The sequence below is a fragment of the Cotesia glomerata genome, linkage group LG1 (genome assembly GCF_020080835.1).
Source record: "Cotesia glomerata isolate CgM1 linkage group LG1, MPM_Cglom_v2.3, whole genome shotgun sequence".
NCBI classification, from domain to species: Eukaryota; Metazoa; Arthropoda; class Insecta; order Hymenoptera; family Braconidae; genus Cotesia; species Cotesia glomerata.
In genome coordinates, this window is record NC_058158.1 from 22,954,295 (window position 1) to 22,978,886 (window position 24,592).

At 34.0% G+C, this 24,592-nt stretch overlaps 2 protein-coding genes across 3 annotated transcripts; both read left to right on the top strand.

The window, feature by feature from the left end:
- The first annotated feature begins 1,605 nt into the window (after window positions 1-1,605).
- LOC123275180 lies at window positions 1,606-4,494 on the top strand. The gene is made up of 5 exons (XM_044743128.1): window positions 1,606-1,773; window positions 1,879-2,108; window positions 2,216-2,442; window positions 2,542-2,605; window positions 3,783-4,494. Exons 1-5 carry the CDS (start codon window positions 1,685-1,687, stop codon window positions 4,055-4,057), a joined length of 885 nt encoding a protein of 294 aa, XP_044599063.1. The 5' UTR covers window positions 1,606-1,684; the 3' UTR covers window positions 4,058-4,494.
- Window positions 4,495-6,422: 1,928 nt separating this feature from the next.
- On the top strand, window positions 6,423-22,850 carry LOC123266710 (NADH dehydrogenase [ubiquinone] iron-sulfur protein 3, mitochondrial). Of its 2 annotated transcripts, none has more exons than XM_044731092.1 (5): window positions 6,423-6,609; window positions 6,674-6,748; window positions 6,790-7,058; window positions 7,154-7,399; window positions 22,624-22,850. In XM_044731092.1, the coding sequence occupies exons 1-5, from the start codon at window positions 6,543-6,545 to the stop codon at window positions 22,774-22,776; spliced, it is 810 nt and encodes a 269-aa protein (XP_044587027.1). In that variant the 5' UTR covers window positions 6,423-6,542; the 3' UTR covers window positions 22,777-22,850. The 2 variants fall into 2 exon arrangements, with proteins under 2 accessions (XP_044587027.1, XP_044587034.1); XM_044731099.1 differs by having other exon boundaries at window positions 6,424-6,609; window positions 6,811-7,058.
- Window positions 22,851-24,592: the final 1,742 nt, after the last annotated feature.

A 24,592-nucleotide genomic window follows, 5' to 3' on the forward strand; every position in this document is an offset into this window, starting at 1 on the left:
TAAATTACAAACGCTCACAGATTTTCGTATATAAATATCACTCGTATTGAGTGTCAATTGTTAAAAATAGTATTAATTGTTAGACTATAACACAGTTAGACACTTCGATTAATAATTAAACGTCAAACTTTTTTTTTAGAAGAGATCAAAATATTAAAAGTTATAAAATCACAAACGCTCACAGATTATCATATATATCACTCGTAATGAGTGTCAATTGTTAAAAATAATATTAAATATTAAACTTGAACACAGATAAACACTTTCATTAATAATTAGACGATAAACTTTTTTTTTTTAAGAAGATATCTAGATATTAAAATTTGTAAATCACAAACGCTCACAGATTTTCACTTATATACATCACTAATGTTAAGAATAATATGTTAAAAATTATTTAGATTATTAAACTTGAACATAGATACGTATTTACAACTAAACAATGTTTATAAGTTTTTTGATTCGTCGTTTAAATAATTTAAAAGAAAAATAACGCCACCTGTCAGAAAGAAAATTTTTTGGCGCGACATTCAAACACGCCCCGTACTTACCTCAGTCATGGCAAATTATTTTCAGTTGAATTGCCTTCATCATATGTTCTTTAAATTTAAGAATAAAATTTTAATTCATGCTTTATGTGATATTCTTCGTCAAAATAAATAAAAAAAACTGAAAAATATAAATATTTAATGAACAAATGAAAAAAATGAAGATCTGAAAAAAGTCATCTTCAGATTTTTGAAAAATGAAAACAAAAACTTTTTTGTGTTTCTCATCATTTTGATTTTAATATTCCAGACCAAAATTTTCAAAAATAAAAAATAAGGATATTCAATAAATAAATAAAAATAAAAATCCAAGATAAATCATCTTTAGATTCTTGAAAAATTAAAACATGACATTTTTGATTTTGATTTTGATTATTTTACTTTGATATCCGGCGCCAAAATTTTCAAAAAAATCAAAAATTAAGGATATCTATCGATCCGACTAACAAATTTAAAATCAAAAAAATATCATCTTTAGATTTTTCAAAGACGAAAAGGTGACTTTTTTTTTTTAATAATAATCATTTTACTCGCAGATATACGTCCCAGAATGCCCTAAGCCAAAATTAGAGAAACTAACTGAAATCACCTTTTTAGAATCCAAAAATAAACTAAATCTGAAAATTTCATATTTATGAATCGATAGGAAACACGGTGAGAGTTTCCCGAAATTTAATTTTTAATTTAAAAAATTTTTTATTTGTAAAAAAAAAATTTCGTTTATTATCACCTGTAGGTAAGTCGACGACAAACAATTTCTAATTTAGTTAACTTGAAAAACTTAAATTCGCTTGTAGATATCCCTATCTGAAATTTTATTTTGTCTGCTATCCGCTAACTTCAGGGTCATATTTATTTTTTCTAAGCCTTTTTGCTTATATTCTTTATTTAAGTTTTATAACCTCTAACTTTTGTGATTGTTTACTTTACTTTGGTTTAAATTATTGCTATTAAAATTCCTATTTAATGCTTGATAATTATTAATTATTCTTTTTTACAAATTTTTTTCCTTAATAATTCATCATATATATTAAACTTTTTTTCTTGTCTTCTCTCCCTCAATTAATTATTTTTATTTTACAATAGGATTTTTTACTATCATTTGCCTTTATTTGTTTTTTAATAATAATTGCAAAATGGTTGTGTATTGTCGTGTTAAGATTTGTAAGCACAAAAGCAAGGACAAGTGTACATTACATCGTTTCCCGAAAAATAATAATAATCTGTAAGTATAAATGATTTTTTGAAATAAAACTAACTAATACTTCATAAATTATAACATTTAAAATTGATTGTAAGTTCAATACCTATCGAATTGAAATTTTTTCAGCTGCAAAGAGTGGGTTCGTCTTACAGGAAACGAAGATTTACTACATAAACATCTGGAGGATTTAAATAATGAAAGGATATGCAGTTGTCATTTTACTTCCGAAGATTATACTCCCGGTAAAAAATTGAAACTTGGATCAGTGCCAACGATTTTTTTTGAGAATACGCCACCCATTGATGATGAGAAAGTGGAAAAATTTTTTTTAACTTCTAATCGTCTTGCTACAACTGGTAAGATTAATGTTATTTTATGACTTGTAATAATAGGTAGTTTTTAAAATGATAATCATTCATTCGAATATAGTATAAATATTAATGAATAAACTCTTTGTTTATAGCCTCCGTTAAACCTCTTGTGGACATTTCAAATCCAAAGGCTATTACTCATAAACAGCCTCAGATGATCAGGATTGTCCAGAATGTAAATGAGATTGAGCAACCATCAGGGCATATTGAACAGTTTACGACTGTTGAAAATCGTGAATTTACCGTATGCCCGATGTTAGAAGATGTAAATCAAACTTCACAACGAATTATACATCACAAAAGAAAAGTCTCTGAATCGGTAAGTTGAAAAACATATAATGTGTTTTCGTTTTGTTTTTATTGTCAGACAATATTAAAAAATATTACTGATCTAATTATGTGGTTTTGTATATTTCAGGGATCTGGAACAAGTGAGGAGTCTACTGATACATCTGTGTCTAATAAGCGATATCGTACATCAGGTAAATAATTTTCTTTAATTTTATTACAGTAGAACCTCGTTAAGTCGAACCTCGATAAGTCGAAAACCTCCTTAACTCGAAGAAATGTTTCATCCCCTTCCCTCCAAGCCCCAAAACCTCCGTTGCTCGAAATTTTTAACCTCTATAAGTCGAAATGATTAGTGAGTCCCTACAAGTTATTTATGTACATATTTTCCCTCCATAACTCGAAAAATTAAATTTGACCTCTGTATCTCGTACATAGCAATATTTTATTTTATAACATCTACAACTTGATTGTTTGAGACTTTTGATACCTTTAAGAATTTGCCGACAGTGTAAGTATACACTGATAAAAAAATTAATTTGACTCAAGAGCCAAAATCTTGAACCAAGAATACCATTTTGACGAAAATGATTTTCTTGAGTCAAGAGAATAAATTCTTATGATAAGAAAAATTTACTTATATCAAGATTAATTTCTTGACTTAGTTCAAGATTTAGGCTCTTAAGTCAAGTTAATTTTTTTATCATTGCACCATTGTTTCTTAGGAGTAGATAATGAATAGAATTACCCAAATTTATGACTCACGTTAATTCGAATTTAAATTTTAAAACTTGAATTTTTATTTATTTTAGCCCTCTACCTCAAAATTTATAAAAATGAATCTCAACCTCTTTATGTCGAATCAAAATCCGCCTAAGTCGAAATCCTCTATAACTCGAAAACTCTATAACTCGAATTTTTTTGCCTCTCCCTTGGAGTTCGAGTTATAGAGGTTCTACTGTATTTTGCTTGCTTGCTTTATTTTTTGATTTGATACTTCAAATAGTGACAAATATTTTCGTTACTGACATGTACTATGATATCTTTAAGCATAAAAGAATGACATGATTCTTTATTATTTTAAATATATTTATTGAAATTAACAAAAAAAAAAAAAAATCAAATTTCTTTTATATCATTCAATTTTAACGGGACAGTGAACAGTGGCTTGTAATTTATTTCCATTGTGAAATTTTATAAATATAAATTTGGGCAGTAAAGCTTCACCAGTTTTATTTACTTTATTTCTTTTTGGGAAAGTGCTATGATAAAAGTATTATTTTTTGCCGACGCAGCTAAGCCGTTTAGCTTCTTACTTTCTTAATGGGTAGCAGGGGAGAAATAAATAAAACAAATAATTTTTCGTTCCAGCTTTTTTAAATGGAAAACCAATAAAATTTGAAAATTTATGTGAACAACCAGATGACAACTCAAATTTATCATATGTGAAAAGTGGAAAGATAGTAGACTTTGAGTCTGAAAGCCTTCAAAACTTGACACAACATGATGAATATGTTGAGGTAACAAATATTACCAAAATTGTGAATAAGTTTGAGCAACTATGTAAATCGTTAGAACCTACTCAATTAAAAGGATTATCATATAAAATAGATTTATTAGCGAATTATTACTGGCAAAAGAATTAAAAGAATTCTTTATCTGGTTAGGTAGATCTATTGTAGGCTCTTATCATAAGAGTAGAATCTACCTGATTTAAATTTGTAAATAACAGCAATTAATATTCGTCGATAAGTAAATTATAAAAATTCAATTGTTTATACTTTTCTCAATTGTATATACTTTTCCCAATTGTACATACTTTTATCAATTGTAAATACTCAATACTTTAATTCTTTTAATGCCAGTATTAAATTCGGTTACTTTTAAGATTATTTATCGATTGGCAATAGATAGTGAAAGCTTTACTTTATTTATTACACGGAAACAATTAAACACAAAAATTTATACAGATTCTAGATAATTTTTAACGTTTCATAATAATATGTCGTCCTCCGGGGAGCATATATTGAAATATTACTATTTAAAATCTAATTTTTACCGTTTGAAATGCTATTTTTTTCGGTTCTATTTAAAAATTTTAGCATTTACATTTTAAATTGTAGCATTAGAATTATAATTATTTACAATTGATTATTAAAATCAAGGTTTTACAGTTTTTGATGATATTTCTTAAACTTTACTTGTTACCGTGTAGGCAATCGATCTATTAAATTCTTATTTTCATTCTTAATTATTAATTTATAATTAAAAAAATATTAATTAGACAATGAGCTAGTTACATTATTTAAATTTTTTTATCGAAAAATAACTTGAAAAAGTTTTCAATTTTATTAATACATTAATGATAAGATATTAATAAGTATTGTTAAAAATTTTATAAATAAAGAACTTAATTATTTATGTACTTTAATATTGATCATTAAAAATTGCATTTATGCACAGCCCCCGAGTAATTCTTACTTCAATATTATCAACTGCAGTTTTTCTTTCAGCTGAGACACTACATCCAGTCTTGTGTATACTTTTTATACACGACAGGATACCGGTAGCGCAAAATATTTTAAATAATTTATTTATTTATAGTTAATATATTTTATTAATTGATCACTTCTCAGCCCTTAATTTAAGTAAAAATTAATTTCGTAATATTATTTTCTCGGTATGACTCAAATAAAAATAAAATTGAATAAAAATAAAATGTAAATCAAATAAAAATAAAATTGAATAAAAATAAAACGTAAATTAAATAAAAATAAAATTGAATAAAAAAATTTATTTCAAGTATAATAAACATTTAGATTATTTCCGCCGTTAAATTTAATTTTGTTATTGATTAATTGAAAAAAAATATTCTCCGCTGGCGAGAATTGATCCTCTCCGCTGTCAATCACTGGTCTCAAAGAATCTCTCGCGACTATCTAAGTAGATAACTGTTTCTGTCACCATGTGATTCTTAAGCCTCGAACATGAGTGGGTTTGTTTCTGATAATTTATTATTCATTTTTGGTCGTATTTATTATTTTTTTTTTTTTCATTAACAATTAGTATGTTTATGACTTACTATCATTAAAAAAAATTTCTGAATAGTTTGATATTTACTCTCTTTCCAAATAAAAAAAAAAAATTCTACGATTCATTTTATTTGATTATTCATCATTTAAAGACAATTATTAATTATTTGTTATTAGTTAAGGAAAAAAAAATATTCGCCGTTCGCAAGAATCGAAGCTCGGCTTCGACAATTATTAGCCTCGCGCAATTCCACGTAGCTATCCAAACATAGACTCTGATACTATCATCAAGTAAATTTTTAGCCTCGAGCATGAGTGAGGTTGTTTATTATTATTTTATACTTATTATTCGTAGTACTTAATTGTTTGTTAATTTTTTTATTGACAATAATTTATTTGAAACTAACTTATATAGATATTTTATTATTTATTATGAATATTGCAGTAATGCACTATTATTTTGTTTCAATTTCCGCGCTTAAATTTCCTCCAATCGCATTATTCAGTAGAGGGCGCTCTCGACTTCCTAAAAACTGCTAACATTGGCTGCGTTCAGGTTTACTAAGTTCTGAGTAGGGCTGACTTTATCTACCAAAAAATTAATATTTAGACACACTTAAATAAATATATCTTGCATTATTTTATTATAGGTTTTTTTAAAAAACAATATAGTTACTTTAAGTTGTTGCTACAAGATATGTTAAGATCTGCCAAGAACTTAGTAAACTTGAACGCGGCCATTTTTTCTATACTAACGAAAAATACCTCCAAAAGTATAGTAATTTCTTTCATTACGTTGGTATCACCATTTTCCTCCGATGACAAAATTCGCCTCTATCTAAAAGCATTGAGTGAGCAGCCCCTGTTGATGCATACCGATAGCGTCACCTAAAATAATGCTCAACATCTTTTCATGCTTAACGTCTACTCGTATACACACTCATTTTTGACTAGTATATCTGCGTGCACCCAGGCAATAATTTTTGCATTGCTACACTGACATTTTCACTCACATTTGTATAGTGAGCTTATTATATAAATATACGAATTTTCAGAAAACAATTACAATTGTAAACTTTTGTATATTAAGTTTTTGGAAATGGCATTCTTTATTAAAAATAGTTTTAAATCATTAGCTCGATCGTCATGTATTTCAATATCTAAACGTTAGCTAATTTTTATTCCTTTTAATGTTATTGGATATATTATTAATTCTTTAAAATTATGCAGGTTATCTATCAATTTCATCGACACTACGTAATCCCCAAACAACTACAGAGACAGAAGATGAATCACAACGATCATGTGAGTCGAAACAATAGTTTAATTTATGTATAATTATATAGATTTTTTTTTATTATTTTTAGCCATTGTGCGGAAGTCTTTCCATGACAATCTTGATTCAGTCAGAAGCTTTGGTCAATATCTAGCGGAATGTTTACCCAAATATGTTCAAAAAGTGCAGATGACAGCTCAAGATGAACTTGAAATTCTTATTGCTCCATCAGGAATTCGGCCTACATTATCATTCTTAAGAGATCACCATAATTCACAGTACACTATTCTAGCTGACTTAACTGCTCTTGATGTTCCTAGTCGACCGTATCGATTCGAAGTTTGTAATTTCGTGTTATTAAAGTATTTATACTGATTGATATTTGTGATATCTACTTGTGATACTTAATAAAATGTGATTATTTTTTTTTGCAGCTAGTATACAACTTATTGTCTCTTCGATTTAATAATCGTATAAGAGTAAAATCTTACACAGATGAATTGACTCCAGTAGATTCTATAGTTTCTATTTTTAAAGCCGCTAATTGGTACGAGAGAGAAGTTTGGGATATGTTTGGTATTTACTTTAGTGATCATCCAGATTTGCGTAGAATTTTGACGGATTATGGTTTTGAAGGGCATCCATTAAGGAAAGATTTCCCACTCAGCGGCTTCATCGAGGTATTTATTTATTTAATCACAAATATTTAGCGAAAATTGTGTTTATTTCCATGGTATTTTTCTCCAAATTGAACAGTCAGAAAAATTTTAGTTTTTGATTTTACCAATTTTTTGACTATCCATGAAAAAATCTTAGTAAATTTTAAGATTTTCCGTTTAAAGGATATAAAAAAAAAAAAAAAAAAAAAAAAAAATAATCGCTATCTTGATGTTCTGCTCATGTCTTCTTCGACAAAACCATTAACTTCGGTCTAAACCAAAACTTATCTTAATTTAATTTTCTTTTGAAACTTTTGTTTGTTTTTGTGTATACAAAATACGTATCATGTGGAAAGAAAAAATAAATTTAGAAATAAAGCAATAAATGCTTTTTTGAGTATTTTTTAATGAGATAGTATAGATATTAAGTTAAAATCTTGGAATTATGTTATTGAAAGTCTGTATTCTCTGATTTATTTCTGTAACTTTTATTTCAAAATTCTATCACATCAATATAACTTACAGGTCTCAGTTTTGTAAGATTATTTTAATAACTATATTTTTTTTTTCGATTTTTGAAAATTCTAAAATTTTTTGCTCCCTCCCGAAGACTTAAAGCTGTTTGAAACTCACTGTGGGTTGATATCAACATTTTTTTATGTAACGGGTGATTGAAATTCATCTTTAGTACATTGTTATAGTTTCAATTAATTCTAAAATTATGATAAATAGCTAAAATTTCAATATGAGTAAATTAAATCTAATGGACCAATCACTTTTTTTTTTTTTTTTTTTTTTTTTAATATAGTTATGATCGTGTTTTTTTTTTAGTAGCATTTCTTTAGAAATCTATCTGTTGTAGTCGGCCTCATGTCGTCATTTTAAGAAAATTTTGTCATAATATGTTTCATTTCATCGAGTCATGTCGAAAAATAGCATTCGCTCAAAAGTATATATATCGATACTGCAATTCTAATACGTCGTATCCCACATTTAAATGGGATTTGGCAGATGAAAATATTTATTTAAAAATAGTTATTTAACTATTTGACCTTTAAAATTTTAATATGACTTGCATAATATTATTACGATTCCATTTTTCAAAAAAAGTCAATTTGTCAAATTTTGTGGGATACGACGTATTAGAATGGCACTATCGATATGTATTTGCATATGTATTAGGGTGGTCGTTAAAAATTAAATTTTTTCCGGCGCCCAAAAAAATCCTTTTTTTTGACGAAAAACTACGGGATAAATTTTGCTTTTTGATTTTAAACAAAAAAAAAACACGTGCCGACGGTCAATTAAAGTTCACTTTTCGATAAAATTATAGTTTTTTGAAATATTTGTCACAGTATTTGAATTGGGACAAAAAATCATGAAAACAGGCTGGTAGGAAATTAAATTCTCTACAAGACGGTTCCTTTCGGTTTTAGATGAAGCTCATATCCATCGAGATAATCTTATCAGTAAACTTATAAACTCTATTAGGTCAGTCATTTTAGCAATAAAAACTTTATTTTTCCGGTAATATGAACAATTTTATGTCGCATATTCTATAAACTCACATTAAGAAGGTCCTTTCCAATTCATTTCTCAATCACTTGCTCCCAATTATCCTGTTACGTGAACGTGGAACGCTTCACGTAATAATAACCGTAACTCCTATTCTTTCCCGCTTCACAGCATTATTTAATTTTAAAAATAATGTAGACCGTAAGATGGACGATGTGGCGTAATGTATATAGAATAAGCGAAAAGGAAATTTGGTATAGACGGGTAGCGCAAATGGTAGAGTAGTCGACATGTCTTCGTAAGGTTCTGGGTTCGAATCCCAGTCCGAGCTATTCGAATTTTTCCTCGCATATTCTATAAACTCTTATTAAGAAGGTCTTTTCCAATTCCTTTCTCAATCCTCTCCTCCCAATTATACTGTTATGTGAATGTGGAATGCTTCACGTAATAATTACCGTAACTCCTCTTCTTTCCCGCTTTACAGCATTATTTAATTTTGATTTACAGATTAAGACCAATTTAAAACTCTTGACCTTACGGAAAGGCACTCCACTCTTTTGTCCATATTCTAGGGAAATTTGAACAAGATTGATCATAGATAACTCACCGATAGAGGTTTCATTTGAAAATCATTAAATTGAAAATTATTTACCCATGTCAAAATATGAAGAAAATATCTAAAATTCAAAATATTTTGCGAGAATTGTTCATATTTCCGGAAAAATAAAGTTTTTAGTGCTAAAATGACTGACTTAATAGAGTATATAAGTTTACTAATAAGATTATCTCAATGGATATGAACTTCATCTAAAACCAAAAGAAACCGTTTTGTAGAGAAATTAATTTCCTACAAGCCTGTTTTCATGATTTTTTGTCCAAATTTGAATACTGTGACAAATATTTCAAAAAACTATAATTTTATCGAAAAATGAACTTTAATTGACTGCCGGCACGTGTTCTTTTTGTTTAAAATCGAAAAGCAAAATTTTTCCCGTAGTTTTTCGTTAAAAAGAAGGATTTTTTTGGGCGCCGGAAAAAATTTAATTTTTAACGACCACCCTAATATGTATATATGGGGCATTCCACGCCAAATCGACCACTTTTGACCCTGACCCCTTTTGATTTGGCTGAAAGTTTACCATCTTTTTCGTCTCTCATAATTTTTTCAAATTTTTTTACCCAACCAAAAAAAAAGTTATGAATTTTTCAAATAAACCGCTTTTTTATTTTTAAATTGCCATAACTTTTTCAAAAATTGACTTATCGAGACGATTTTTTTTCAAAATTTTTGTTATTAAATGTTCATTATGGAAAAAAATATAAAAAAATTATTCAAACCTATCTTCATCGTTATTTTTTAGATTTTCTTAAAAAACTCCGAATTTCTCGATGATAACCATTTTTAATTTCTTTTTTCTTTCTTTCATATAAACTTTGACATTTTCTACAAATATCCTGAAATTTTCAGAAAGGTGTTTTTTCGATTTCTATGTTTTTTTCAATTGAAAAAAAAAATTCTTTTTTTTAATCTTATTTTTCATAACACCGAACCAAAAATTTCCGGGAATCCTTAAAAACAAAAAAAAGTATAGGACCAAAAGTTGAACATGTTAACCCGAGTAAAAAAAATTAGAAAAACGGTTGACCCTGAAGGCCATCCCTGCAACTTCCCGCTAATTCCATACTTAGGCGCTTAAAATTGCACCAATGACGTTTTTGAGCTCTTCGAGCTCAAAAATACAATTTATGGGTTATTTTAAGCTCTCCGAGCTCAAAAAGATTGCTTTCCTATGCTTTTGAGCTCTTCGAGCTCAAAAGTCTGATAGAGATTTGATAAGACACTATTTTTTGAATTTTTAAACCGCAATAACTTTTGAATGAATAAACCGATTTTCACGCGGTTGGCAACATTCGACACAGTTTTTTAAGCCTCACAAAGAATCTTAAATTTTTAATTGATCGCGCTAGGAATTTCGGAATTATTCCGAAAAAACACTTTTTTCGGTTTTCTTTCGTTCACGATATCTCTCGAACGAATCAACCGATTTTGACCGGATTGGTGGCGATCGACGTGATTTTTTTGAGGTTAAGAGCTGATTAGTTTTTGGAATTGAACCATCAAGCCATTTAAAAGTTATTCCAAAAAAACCACATTTGAAAAAAATTTTTTTTTCAGTTTTTTGAAGATTTCTCAAAATCTATTGATCTGAATCGGTCCAAATAGATTTCAAAATCTAAGTTTGGTCAAGCCCTTTCGAATGGCACCAACCGCGATGAAATCGGTCACGCCGTTCAAAAGTTATAAGCGGTTTACATACTTTCACACACACACACACACACACACACACACACACACACACACACACACACACACACACACTCGTGTCGGGCTTGCTGGGTCCCGCATCGGGCGCCTCTCCAGGTGGCGGATAGGGGAATGCCCGGCATATCTGCACGTCAGATGCGTCGGGTACCGAGGAAATAGAATACTCGGGGTGGACCAAAACCTAGCAAAAGATGGTATGGAAATGTCAGAACAATTTCAAACATCGTCTACGGTGCAGAGGAGGGATACCTCAGTGCCGGCGAGGGAAGGCGTACAAACGGGCCTGAACTCGTCGTTATCAAGCGACCGTTTGAACAGTGGAGTAGACCCCATGGCTCTGCTGTCTAACAATGCTAGCAATGCTACAGGGAGTAAAGAAACAGCTCTGATGGAAGTAGACGCACAGCAAACAAACTTTCCTCCAATAGGTGGAAGACCTGTTGCTCCCGTCAACACTCACACATGCCGAGGAAGGATAAACTCTCTACCGACTGTCACCGGTCAACAATCGCCAATGGAACGGCTCGGTAGCAAGATCGAAGAATTAGCTGAGTTCATAAAGGATAAACGAAATCTCCACCATGAACTCAGAAAAATAGTAGCGTCCATTGCCACGGCATATAAGTTGGCCAACAAACCAGCAACGAAGTCGGCGAGAACCACGCAAACATCTCCGGATCTGAACAAAAAATCCCAGACGTTTTCGGTCACTCCTGAGAAAACACAGCATAGAGAAGAGAAAAACAAGAAGAGGCCGCTATCCACGCCCAGCCCTTCCTCGGAAATCGATAAGCCAGCACATAAGAAGACAGCCCGGGGTGATACCTGGACCAAAGTGACTCGGAAAAGCAAGAAAAAGGAAGAACAGAAGCCAGTGGCTCAATCTGCTACAGCCCAAAACCAGCCAAGCAATGTTGGCTCCAGGAAACCGAGGAGGAAGAAGATAAAAACTAAAGCTGTGCTTGTCCAACCAGCTGAAGGGCGAACATACGCCGATCTCCTCAAGGAAATCAAAGCCAAGGTTAATCCGACAGAGACTGGAGTAGACAAAGTCTATCAAACAAACGAAGCGAGGGGGCGTTCTTCTAGAAATAGGTCGCAAGACTGAAGACACTACCGCTTTCACGGCTGCGATAAAAACAGCAACTGCTAACATCGGTACAGTCAGAACGCTTACACCAAAAGCAACGATCGAGATCCTGGACTTGGATGCCATCACTACTGAGAACGACGTCCGCGAAGCACTCAAACGTGACTTCACCGACAGCCTGGAGATCAAACGGGTAAATTTGACAAAGCCTACTCGACGGGGCAACCGGGCAGCCTTCTGCGAGATAGACGAGGCTAGCGCGTTCAAAATCCTTGACAAGGCTCGTATAATGATCGGATGGGTCAACTACCGCATTCGACCAGTTGTAAAAGTAACACACTGTATCAGATGCCTCGGATACGGGCACGCGATGAACTCCTGCAAGGGGCCTGACAGAAGCAAGTGCTGCTTTAAATGCGGGGGAGGAAACCACAAAGCTGCAGACTGCGTTGAACAGCCAAAGTGCTTCCTCTGTTCACAGGAACAAGAAGCTCCAGATAGCTTATGTCATATTCCAGGCTCTGGGGCTTGTAAGGTATTCCGCACCGCACTTGCCGAAGCTACGAAAGGGCAGAAATGACACGCATACTTCAAGGAAACCTGAATAGATGTGCGTTGGCGCAAAATTTACTTCTCCAGTGAGTCTTTGAAGAGAGGATCGACGTTTGCTTCATCTGTGAGCAATATCTAAACCTCCAAGATAGAGCATGGTTCACAGACAAAACTGGCACGGCGGCAATCTGGATTGCAAATACAAAGAACGTTACCACCATCAACAGCGGAAGTGGAGCAGGTTTTGTCTGGATTCAAACCCCCATAACCTACTTCATAAGCGTCTATCTCTCACCCAACGAAGGGATTAGTGTGTTCCGACAGAAACTGGCAAATATAGAGGATTTGATCACCAAGTTCGACGGCGAAGTTATCGTAGCTGGTGACTTCAATGCTAAATCGGCTGAATGGGGCGCTGATTTCTCCGACACCAGAGGCAACGAGGTCGCTGACGTCGTGGCTAGACTCGACCTCATAGTGCTAAATACTGGGAGCACCACGACTGTCAGAAGACCGGGGTACCAAGAGTCCATCCTCGACATTTCGTTGGCGACTCCAAAAATTGCCAACATGATTGAAAACTGGACACTATCCGAAAAATACAGTGGCAGTGATCACCAGTTCGTGACATTTAACGTTGGATTGGCATCTGCTCCGGTACCACAACACGACCTTTCTAAGCGAAAGTGGAATGCCAGGAAGCTTGATCCAGAGGCACTGCGAGCTTCACTTGCACGGAGCTGGTCTACCCTTCAGAACAACCCGACTCCGGATACTTGCAGCGAGACAGAAAGGACAGTACTAAATACGATGAAGGAGATTTCCGCCGCATGTGACGCCTCTATGCCGCGGTTGAAAAACCGGAGTTTTCGCAGGCCGGCGTACTGGTGGTCAACAGACATAGCGGAACTTCGCAAAATGTGCCATCAACTACGTCGCCGCGCAACGAGAGCCGCCAAACGCTCCCCAAGCCAGGACTTGTATTCAAAAGAGTACAAGCAGGCCAAAAAGATGCTAAATCGAGCCATCAAAGCAAGTAAAGCAAAGTTGTGAAAAGAGATCTGCAACGATCTCGACAATGACATCTGGGGTAAAGCCTACCAAATTGTCGCCAAACGACTTGGAAAGACTTCACCAGAGGCGCCGAAGTCTCCAGCCTTAATGGATAGCATCGTAGTGGAGCTTTTCCCCAAACACCCGCCGCGGGAGAAGAAACACTACACTAAAAACAACGAAGTAACGCCTTTCACAACTAAGGAACTACAAGACGCGGCCAAGTCACTCAAAACAGGAAAGGCACCTGGACCTGATGGCATCCCGGCATCGGTGATCAAGATTATAGCCCTGGAATACCCAGACTTACTCCTGAACACCTACAACGCATGCTTGGCAACTGGCACCTTTTCCGCGGTCTGGAAACAGCAGAGATTGGTTCTCTTAGACAAAAGTAAGGGAACCCCCATAACACCTTCGTCGTTTAGACCACTCTGTATGCTAGACATTGCTGGAAAACTGCTCGAGAAGCTCATACAAGGGAGACTTCGCGACGACATCGACCGTGCTGGAGGTTTTGCCACCAACCAGCATGGCTTCCGGAAAGGTCATTCGACAGTCGGAGCGATCAAGAAAGTCATAAAGACAGCAACACAAGCATGGTCTGGTAGCCTCAAAGCTCGTAAAGTATGTCTTCTCCTCACGCTAGATGTCAAAGACGCATTTAACAGCGCAAATTGGGGAGACATTTTAGACGCTCTGGAGCACAAGTTTGACGCGGAGCCAGAAAATCTGGCACTAGTCGACAACTACCTTGACGATAGAAAGCTAATAGTGGAAACTACTGAAGGCCCACAAGAATACGCCATAACGGCTGGCGTGCCGCAAGGCTCAATAATGGGGCCTGATCTATGGAACGCAGACTACGACGAGCTTCTTGAAATCCCGTTGCCAGAGCAAGTAGAGCTAACAGACTTTGCAGACGACGTTGCAGCCACTATAGTGGCGGACAGCGTGGAAGAGGCCGAACTGCTAGTTCGGGAAACCATCGACACCGTCGAGACTTGGCTCGATAAGCATCACCTGAAACTCGCCAAACAGAAAACCGAGATGGTCGTTTTGACCCGTCAAAAATGGTTTCCAAAACCATTCGCTATGGACATGGGAGGAACAACGCTGACGTCAACAAGGGCCCTGCGGTATCTAGGGGTAATGATAGACGAGAAACTATCTTTCCGTGAACACCTCGACAGTGCATGCAAGAAAGCCAGCAAGACTGTGTCTAGCCTAGCACGAATTATGACCAACACCATGGGACCAAGAACAAAAAAGAGAAGAGTTCTTCTAGAAGCAGTCCACTCGGTACTGCTTTATGGAGCGGAGATATGGGCAGACATATTAAAGCAGAAGACCTACCGGCGAAAGATCGCAGCAGTACAGCGGCGAGGCGCTCTCAGGGTTGCCTGCGCCTACCGCACAGTTTCCGAAGCGGCTGTATTGGTCATTGCAGGAGCCGCGCCCATCGACCTATTAGCGTTCGAAAGAGCAAAACTCTATGACGGAAACGCAGCAAGAGTGGCAGGACCGATGGACATCGGGAGAGACGGGCAGATGGACGGCGCGCCTGATCCCAAACATCAACGTCTGGCTCTCTCGGAAGCACGGGGATACGGACTTTTTCCTGACCCAGCTATTGACGGGACATGGGCAGTTCAATGCCTATCTTTTCAAGATGGGTTTGCACAGCACACCAACGTGCAAATACTGCCCGGATAAAATCGACGACTCCGAACACACATTCTTCGAGTGCGCTCGATGGAAGGACTACAGAAGAAACACTGAAGAGATCATAGGCACCAGGCTCTCCCCCTCAAGCCTGGTGACCTATATGATCAAACAAGAGGAAAACTGGTCAGCTGTTGCAGTTTATGCACAGCACCTCCTGAAAGACAAAATCGCAGAAAGGGACCAGTAGCCAGGAGTAGGCGTCGTGAGACGCAGCACGACTGGATTGAAGTAATGCTAATGCGGTTCCAATCCAGTCCTCCCCGTACCATGTAGGGGAGAGGGGAAGAGGAATGTTTTTTTTAGTGGGTAAAAATCTCCACACTACCGACTATCGATATCTGCCGGAAGATGGGCGGCAGAGTTAACGATACCGGTGTCTTTTGAAGATCTTTTTTCGTACCTCTTCACAAAAAAAAAACACACACACACACACACACACACACACACACACATACATACATACAGACACCGTGACAACCTCGCGGGAAGAGTCAGGGAAGCTTCCTGTGACCTTCAAACGTCGAGATCTGATGAAAACTCGATTTTTGTAAAACGGGGTGAAAACAATAACTTTTCGATTTTTGAAAATCTTCGATTTTCTTAGCGGGAAGTTGAAAAGATGTCCCAAAAGTGTCACAAAAATGTTCCAAGCGAGGAGCTCCAAAATTGACACAATTTGGGACTATTTTGTGACATTTTTGTGACACCGGATGAAAAATTCAAAATATAAGAGTTGAGCATTTTTAAACTCTCATAAAAAATTTTTTTCAAGCTTACGTCATTTTTTCAACTCATTTTTGTGACTATTTGGGACATATTTGTGACTATATTGGAACATTTTGTAACTATTTTTGGACATTTCTGTGACTACTTTGGAACATATTTGTGACTATTTTAGGACATGTTAGGGACTATTTTAGGACATTTTTGTGACTATTTTGGGACATGTTTGTGACTATTTTGGAATATTTTTGTGACTATTTTTGAAAATTTTTGTGATTATTTTAGGACACATTTATGACTTTTTTAGAACACTTCACTATTTTAAATTAATTATATAATTATTTCGGAATAGTTTTGTGCCGATTTTTGAACATTTTTGAGACTATTTTGGGACATTTTGGTGACTCTTTTGGGACATTTTTGTGATTATTTTAGGACACATTTATGACTTTTTTAGAACACTTCACTATTTTAAATTATTTATATAATTATTTCGGAACATTTTTGTGACTGTTTTGGGACATTTTTGTGACTATTTTGGGACATTTTTGTAACTCTTTTGCGACATGTTTGTGACTATTTTCGAACATGTTTGTGACTATTTTGAAACATTTTTGTGATTATTTTAGGAAACATTTATGACTATTTTAGAACACTTCACTATTTTAAATTATTTATATAATTATTTCTGAAAATTTTTGTGACTGTTTTGGGACATTTTTGTGACTATTTTGGGACATTTTTGTGACTTATTTGGGACATTTTTTTGACTATTTTGGAACATGTTTGTGACTCTTTTGGAACATTTTTGTGATTATTTTAGGACACATTTATGACTTTTTAGAACACCACTATTTTAAATTATTTATATAATTATTTCTGAAAAATTTTTGTGACTATTTTGGGATATTTTTGTGACACTTTTGGGACATCTTTTTTTTGCACGGGAATCATCGAGAAATTTTATTTTTTTAAAAACAAAGAAAATTGAAAAACAAAAAAAAATATAGAACTAAAAGTTAACCAGGTCAGCTTCTCAGAATTGCTTTTTAAATTTTTAATCCTTGCGAAGGTCCAAGTTTATTTTTAAATTACTCTAAACTTCTTTGAGAAATGATAGCTTGCGCCACCGATGAATCTTCTTCATAAAAAAAACTGATTAAGTGCCATCTTCAGAAATGATATTAAGTTAAAGAACATTTTCTTGCTTAGCTAAGCTAAATGTCTTTATTAGTTTAAGAATTATTGCATTTGAGACATTATAATCATGTATTAAACCATCTGATAATAGCGTTTAACCATAAAACTCAGATTATCGGAGAATTGTTTATTTCAATGCCATTTATTAAGCAATAAATGGAAAAAACAATTGTTTTTCAATTTTCTTTGTTTCTAAAAAAATTAATTTTCTCGGTGTGATTAACATGTTCAACTTTTGGTTTTATACTTTTTTCTTGTTTTTTGAGGATTCCCGGAAATTTTTGGACCAGTGTTATGAAAAATAAGATTAAAAAAAAAAATTTTTTTCTCAATTGAAAAAAAATTTTTTTCTTAATTGAAAAAAAAAATAGAAATCAAAAAAATACCTTTCTCAAAATTTCAGGATATTTTTAGAAAATGTCAAAGTTTTATATGAAAGAAAGAAAAAGAAATTAAAAATGGTTATCATCGAGAAATTCGGAGTTTTTTCAGAAAATCTAAAAAATAACGATGAAGATAGTTTTGAATAATTTTTTTATATTTTTTCCCAAAATGAACATTTAATAACAAAAATTTTGAAAAAAAAAAACGTCCCGATAAGTCAATTTTTGAAAAAGTTATGGCAATTTAAAAATAAAAAAGTGGTTTTTTTGAAAAATTTATGGAAATGGTCATGCCTGTTCATGTCTACTCATGTCTGAAGCGTCAAATACTCTCAGGCCTGAACAGGCCTGTTCATGTCTGAACAGGCCTGTTCATGTCTGAAGGGTTAAATACGCTCAGGTCTGATCAGGCTTAATCATGTCTGATCAGGCCTGTTCATGTCTGAAGGGTTAAATACGCTCAGGTCAGATTATTCCTGATCAGGCCTGTTTATGTCTGAAGGGTTAAAGACGCTCATGTCTCTTCATGCCTGATCAGGCCTGTCCAGGTCTGTTCATGTCTGAAGCGTTTAATACGCTCAGGCCTAATCATGCCTGTCCATCCCTGTTCATGTCTGAAGCGTTAAATACGCTCAGGCCCGATCATACCTGTCCATGCCTGTTAATGCTAAGAAAAAATTTTTGAATATGTTCAGTATATGTACATTAATTTCGATTAATAAATTTGTATCTTATCAATAAACGGTATATTTTATTATTCAATAAATAAAAGTATTTTGATTATCATTAAAAACCTACCGTAAGGTAAATTTAATTAACTATTTTAGGGATGAACAAGCCTGAGCATATGTAATGATTCAAATATGAACAGGGATCAACAGGCCTGAGCGTATTTCCCGCTTCAGACATGAACAGGCCTGATTAGACATGAACAGACATGAGCGTGTTCAACCCTTCAGATATGAACAGGCATGGACAGATATGAACAGGCCTGATCAGACATGAATAGGCCTGATTAGACCTGAGCATATTTAACCCTTCAGACATGAACAGGTCTGAGCGTATTTGACGCTTCAGACATGAGCAGGCATGAACAGGCATGATCATGACTAATTTCAGACCTGATTATACATGAACAGGCATGATCAGGTCTAATTTCAGACCTGATCATACATGAACAGGCACGGTCAGGTCTGATCATTTTTTTCCGGGAATGTCTTAGCCGTAAAAGATAGTTTAAATCTATTGAATGAATGTTAAAGTTCACATAATTATCTTCAGATTACGCTTTTACTTGCCCACTTTTGATAATTTTTTTAAATTTTTGTGGTAGTTCAGAAAATTACAAAAATTTTTCAATATTCATCCAAGAAATCTACCTATCCGTATCGGGTGTTGCCAAATGGCGTTTTTTGTATTTATTTCTAAAAAGTACATGAATAAACAAAAACTTTCAATTTCAGTCATCATTAGAAAAAGAATGGAATTTTGAAAAAAAGATCTCAAAAAGAGCCATTTTTTGTTTCAAATTTGACATCTTTAAAACTTGATTGTTAAAAAAACTCAAAATCCACTAAATAGTATATTACGCACCAAGGGAGAAAAGTAGGACATTTCAACCCGCGCAATTTTGTCACCCAAGCCGAAGGCAACCTACTTTCCTCGCATGGCGCGTATACTATTTTTTATTGATCCAGGACTGAAAGTTTGATAATAATTTGAGAAACTATAAAAATATAATTATTATTATTATCATTATTATTATTATTATAATATCATTAGATGAATATATAAACATACATAATTTTTTTATTTCATAAGAATAAAATTAAGATTTTTATCCACAAAAAATTTTCTCAACTATAATAATATTACATATGATAAAACCATTATAACATAACAGGAAATAGAGTTTATAATGTATTCAAATAACAGAAACTTAAATAACCTCATCATGTAATAGCTTAATTAATCATTTTGATTTTCTTTATCGTTTTCATGGTAATGAAGATTAATTTCAAAATTGTAATTTTCAAATTTTATCTGAGCATGATGTGGAATAGACTTAAAAATATTTTGGATCGTTTCTTTGTAAGCAAATTCTTCGTTTGAATTTTGAATCTGACGGCTTAGTAGGTTTTTCATTTAATCTTTTAGGTCCAGACATCGATGTTGATTTCGAAGTAGGTTGTACATTTGGATAATCCATTGCAAATTCAAGATCAATATCAGATATCAGCCAGTCCCATGGCTAAGAGGTACAACGCTTGTCATGCTTGCTTGGGACTGGTGAGGCGTGGGTTCGAATCCCGGTGTGAGCTGAAATTTAATTTTCAGTGAACATCGGTGCTCGTAACTTACACCAGGCTGTACAGGTTTGGGTTTTTCGATGGTTTCCCCAAGCCCTGTGCTACCGGTAGGGCACAGGCAAATGCGTGCAGTTTCCCCAAAGTCGGCCCATCGCCGCATTACAGTACTCTCCAGGCTGAAAAAGTATGTAATACCGCCAAACTTATTCTGCCAAACTAAATGTACCGATCAGCCTGGGGTCCCCCTCCGGTCTCGGCCGGACTCCCATCGAGATAGAAGTCTGAAAAGCGGGGTTAAAGAAAAAAAAAAAAAATATCAGATATCGAATCTTGGATTTCTGAAACAGACTTGGAAGTCGTCGCTGTTGTTGTATAAGTTGGCATTGTTAATTTTGTCGTTGTTATTGTTCGAGTGATTACTGGTGTTGAGAAATCTGATTTTGAAGTTTTTGTACTAGTAGATGTTACTGTGTGAGTTGTTGTTGGTAAAGAGCAGGTTGAATTGGAAGGCGTTGGCCTAGTAGATGTTGTTGTGTGAGTTGCTAATAGAGAGCAGGTTAAATTAGAAGTTTGCATGGTAGATGTTATTGTGTGAGTTGTTGGTGGAGAGCAGTTTGAATTAAAAGAAGTTTGCATGGTAGATGTTATTGTATGTGTTGATGTCGGTAAAGAACGATCTGCACTAATTATTTGATTGAAAATTTTTCGCTTGTTTGCCAAGAAATTCTCTATGTATCCGGTAGCAACTGCATCCGATTTCCAACCCCCGTGCTGTTTGATAGTGAGTAGAGAAGCTCCGGAATCGGCCAACAGCGTTGTAAATGTACAACGAAGGCAGTGGCCTGTGTATTTCTCAGCATCTGGTAGTCTTAAGAACAGAGCTATGGTTTTAGGAGCTTGAGCAATCGAGTTTTTCCCAATGACTTGACGTATGCAAGCACCGCGATGATATTGTAAGAAAAATCTGTCTGTTCTTGTGTCTTTAGGTCTGAGAGTCTGGTATTGACGAATTTTCTCGCGAAATTCAGGGCCAATCACAAACGTCCGAGGATATTTATTTTTCGTTTTAAGGACAGTTAAAATCAGCTGGGTGCCCGTATCTTCGACGTCTTGTATTGCTAAGTCACAAATTTCTTGACCTCTCATTGCTCCAGATACTCCGAAAATCGCAATAACCTGAAATAGAATTTCAATAAATACTTGTAATTATAGTGGTTTTACGTAAAGACATAAATAGTTATTTAATATTTACCTTCGTAGCTAAATAAATATAATCAGGAGCTTCAGTAATAAACTTTTTAAATTGACTCCATGAAAGTACTTTGGATTTTTTGGAAACATGACCTTTGGAAAAATTTTTAATTGAAGTTTTTAATTTGGCGTATTTATTGATATCAATGTTGTGGTTAATGCTGATCATTGTTTTTAACATAGACCAGCGACTCCAGATTGTACTAGGTGCCAATGTTTCCATCAAGTCCTTAAAATATACCAACAAAACATTTTCACTCAGTGCATCTCCTGCGTTAGCATTTTTCCAACTCATGAAATTATTATAGCAAGTACGGTATCTTTGAACTGATTCTGACGGTGCTAGATTTTTTGTAATTTCTTGAGCTTCTGCTTCTATATCACGTCGCATTTTCAGCGCTTCAGCATTCTCCGAATCGTCAGACGAATCAGATGAAGTCATTTTTCTTTTTAAACTAGATAAATTTTATTTAATAATATCACTGCACACAAAATTATAAATAATACAATTATTTATCATCACTTCACTTATACTTGTATGACGCTGCTGTTAATTACTCGATATTTGGTTACTATAGAACGGGTTATAATATTTAATGCACGGGAAGAAAGTTAAAACAAAAAACGTGCGTGATTTTAAATGTCACTAATAGTGATAGGTCTGAAATTCATTTGTTTCTTCGCGCAAAAGAGGGTTGGGAAACAAACTTTCGGCCTCGGAATGATAAAAATAGTATATTACACATCTAGGGCAGTAAAATAAGAAATGTCTCAGATCACATGTAATTGTTGTCCGAGGCGAAGCCGAGGTCAATAAACATGTGATCTGAGGCTTTCTTATTTACTGCCCGTGGTGTGTATACTATTTTTCTCCTCGACGGAGGCGGAAAGCGGCATTTTCGTTTAGCGCAGCGGGAGGAAAATTGACGCTTTCCGTCCGAAGGTGAGAAAAAAGTTTTTTGATAAATATCAGGACATAGAATAATTGTCAAACATAAAAACTAAAATTTTTTGAATTGCTTAAAAAAGCTTGGAGTATCCAAACACGTATTTTCTTTAAATACCCACACCTGCACAGCACTCCGTGTATACATGTAATATGTTTTTTTTCTCAGGTCCGATATGATGACGAAGTTAAACGCATAGTAGCTGAACCATTGGAATTAGCCCAAGAGTTTCGTAGATTTGATTTATCTACACCATGGGAGCAATTTCCTAATTTTAGAGAAACTCAATCATCAAAAGACATTAAAGATGAAAAAAAATAATTTCTTCAATAGAATAATTTATACCTAATGTAATGAGTTTTAATTAGTCAAATACATTTAAAAATTCAAATCTACATTTATATTTTATGATTTTAATCGATCTGTTCAATTTTTTTTTATATCTTCCCTCTAAAAACGCTGAAAATTTTCAGAACTTCGAGAAGTTATTGTTAATTATTACCAAAAAAAAAAAAGAAAGATAATAAATAAAATGTTATCCTGAAACGTTTTTGTAATATATGGATCATTTCACTAAATAAATTTTTTTTGCAGTTAAATTGACTGTTTTGAAATTTCGATTGAATGTTCTTTGCATACAAAAAACTTTCACTGAAAAGTTGAGCGTTCAACATTACATCACGCAAGAGTACCCATGGCGAAACTTTGAAGCTTGAATAGTGGAAGCTTATGAGATTGATGTTTAGATCGAACGATGTTTGGATTCAGATTTAGCACAAAATAATAGTTTTCAAATTTTTGAATTTACAGAAAATAAAAAACTTCTTTTTTTTTTTCAAGAACTTTAACCGTTGATAAAGGAAGTAAAAATTAAATAGTAGTAATTGACCATACAGGGACTTAGACCGCCAAATAAATCGACTATTTCTTTATTTTCTGCTATAAAAATCGATGATTTCCGAAAATCGAGTTCTTATTAGATCTTCACGTTTTGAGGTTCTAGGAAGTTACTTTGACTATTCCTACGAGGATGTCCCGTCCACGTGTGTGTGTTTTTTTTTTTTTTTTTTTTTTTTTTTTTTTTTAATGGAGAATCGAAAAAAATCTTTCGAAGACACCGCTATCATTGAAAGATGATGGTCGGTAGTGTGGGATTTTTACCCACTAAAAAAAACTCCTCTCTCCTTCCCCGTAGATGGTACGGAGATGACTGGTTCGGAACCGCGTTAGCATTACTTCAATCCAGTCCATATTGCGTCTCACGACGCCTACTCCTGGTTACTGGTCCCTTTCTGCGGTTTTTTTCTTTTAGAAGGCGCTGCGCGTAGGCTGCAACAGGTGACCAGTTATCTTCTTTTCTAAGCACGCAGGCTATCAAGCTCTCGGGGGAGAGTGTGGTGGCTATAATTTCTTCGGTGCTGCTTCTGTAGTACTTCCACCGTATACACTCGAAGAACGTGTGTTCGGCGTCGTCTATTTGATCCGGGCAGTATTTGCACGTTGTCGTGGGGTGCAGTTCCATCTTAAAAAGATAGGCGTTGAACTGCCCGTGTCCTGTCAATAGCTGGGTAAGGAAGAAGTCCGTATCCCCGTGCTTCCGAGAGAGAAAATTTGAAATTTATACGGTTTTTCCATATTGTAATATATACGATTGTGATAATTTTTTAATTTGATTGGATTTTATCTGGTGCCCCGAGTAAGTTATTTATTTGATTCAATAAGGAAAAACCAATATGGTAAATTTCATCAGTATTTACAATTTTAAGTGGTTAAATTTTTCTAATTGCAACTCCATTTAGATTGTACAAATTATGTATATACCTGGTTTTCGTTTTTATGAACATAAAAGTATTTATAAGTTTATGCCAATGACTTTTTCTATCGGACTTTAATTGTAATAACTAACCTATTTTTGTGATATGTATTGGTATAGATAAAGTATTTGCAACATAAAAACTATAATTATTTATTATTTTTCATAAGTAATTGCTGTCGCAAAAACACAATAGATTCCAATTACCGAATCTGATATTCCGTTAATTTAATGGTATTTGGGATAAGGAGGAATTGCATATCTTTTCTCTATCAGTTACAACAAGTAAATCATGGAAATAATTATGGTAATTCCAAATAAGGA

Bases quoted from the DNA above. Each gene is read 5' to 3' on its own strand.
- LOC123275180 (XM_044743128.1), top strand. From the start codon at position 1,685: ATGGTTGTGTATTGTCGTGTTAAGATTTGTAAGCACAAAAGCAAGGAC. The intron at 1,774-1,878 runs GTAAGTATAAAT...AAATTTTTTCAG, and splicing joins CCGAAAAATAATAATAATCT to CTGCAAAGAGTGGGTTCGTC. The intron at 2,109-2,215 runs GTAAGATTAATG...CTTTGTTTATAG, and splicing joins TAATCGTCTTGCTACAACTG to CCTCCGTTAAACCTCTTGTG.
- LOC123266710 (XM_044731092.1), top strand. From the start codon at position 6,543: ATGGCATTCTTTATTAAAAATAGTTTTAAATCATTAGCTCGATCGTCA. The intron at 7,059-7,153 runs GTTTGTAATTTC...TTTTTTTTGCAG, and splicing joins GTCGACCGTATCGATTCGAA to CTAGTATACAACTTATTGTC. The intron at 7,400-22,623 runs GTATTTATTTAT...TTTTTTTCTCAG, and splicing joins CACTCAGCGGCTTCATCGAG to GTCCGATATGATGACGAAGT.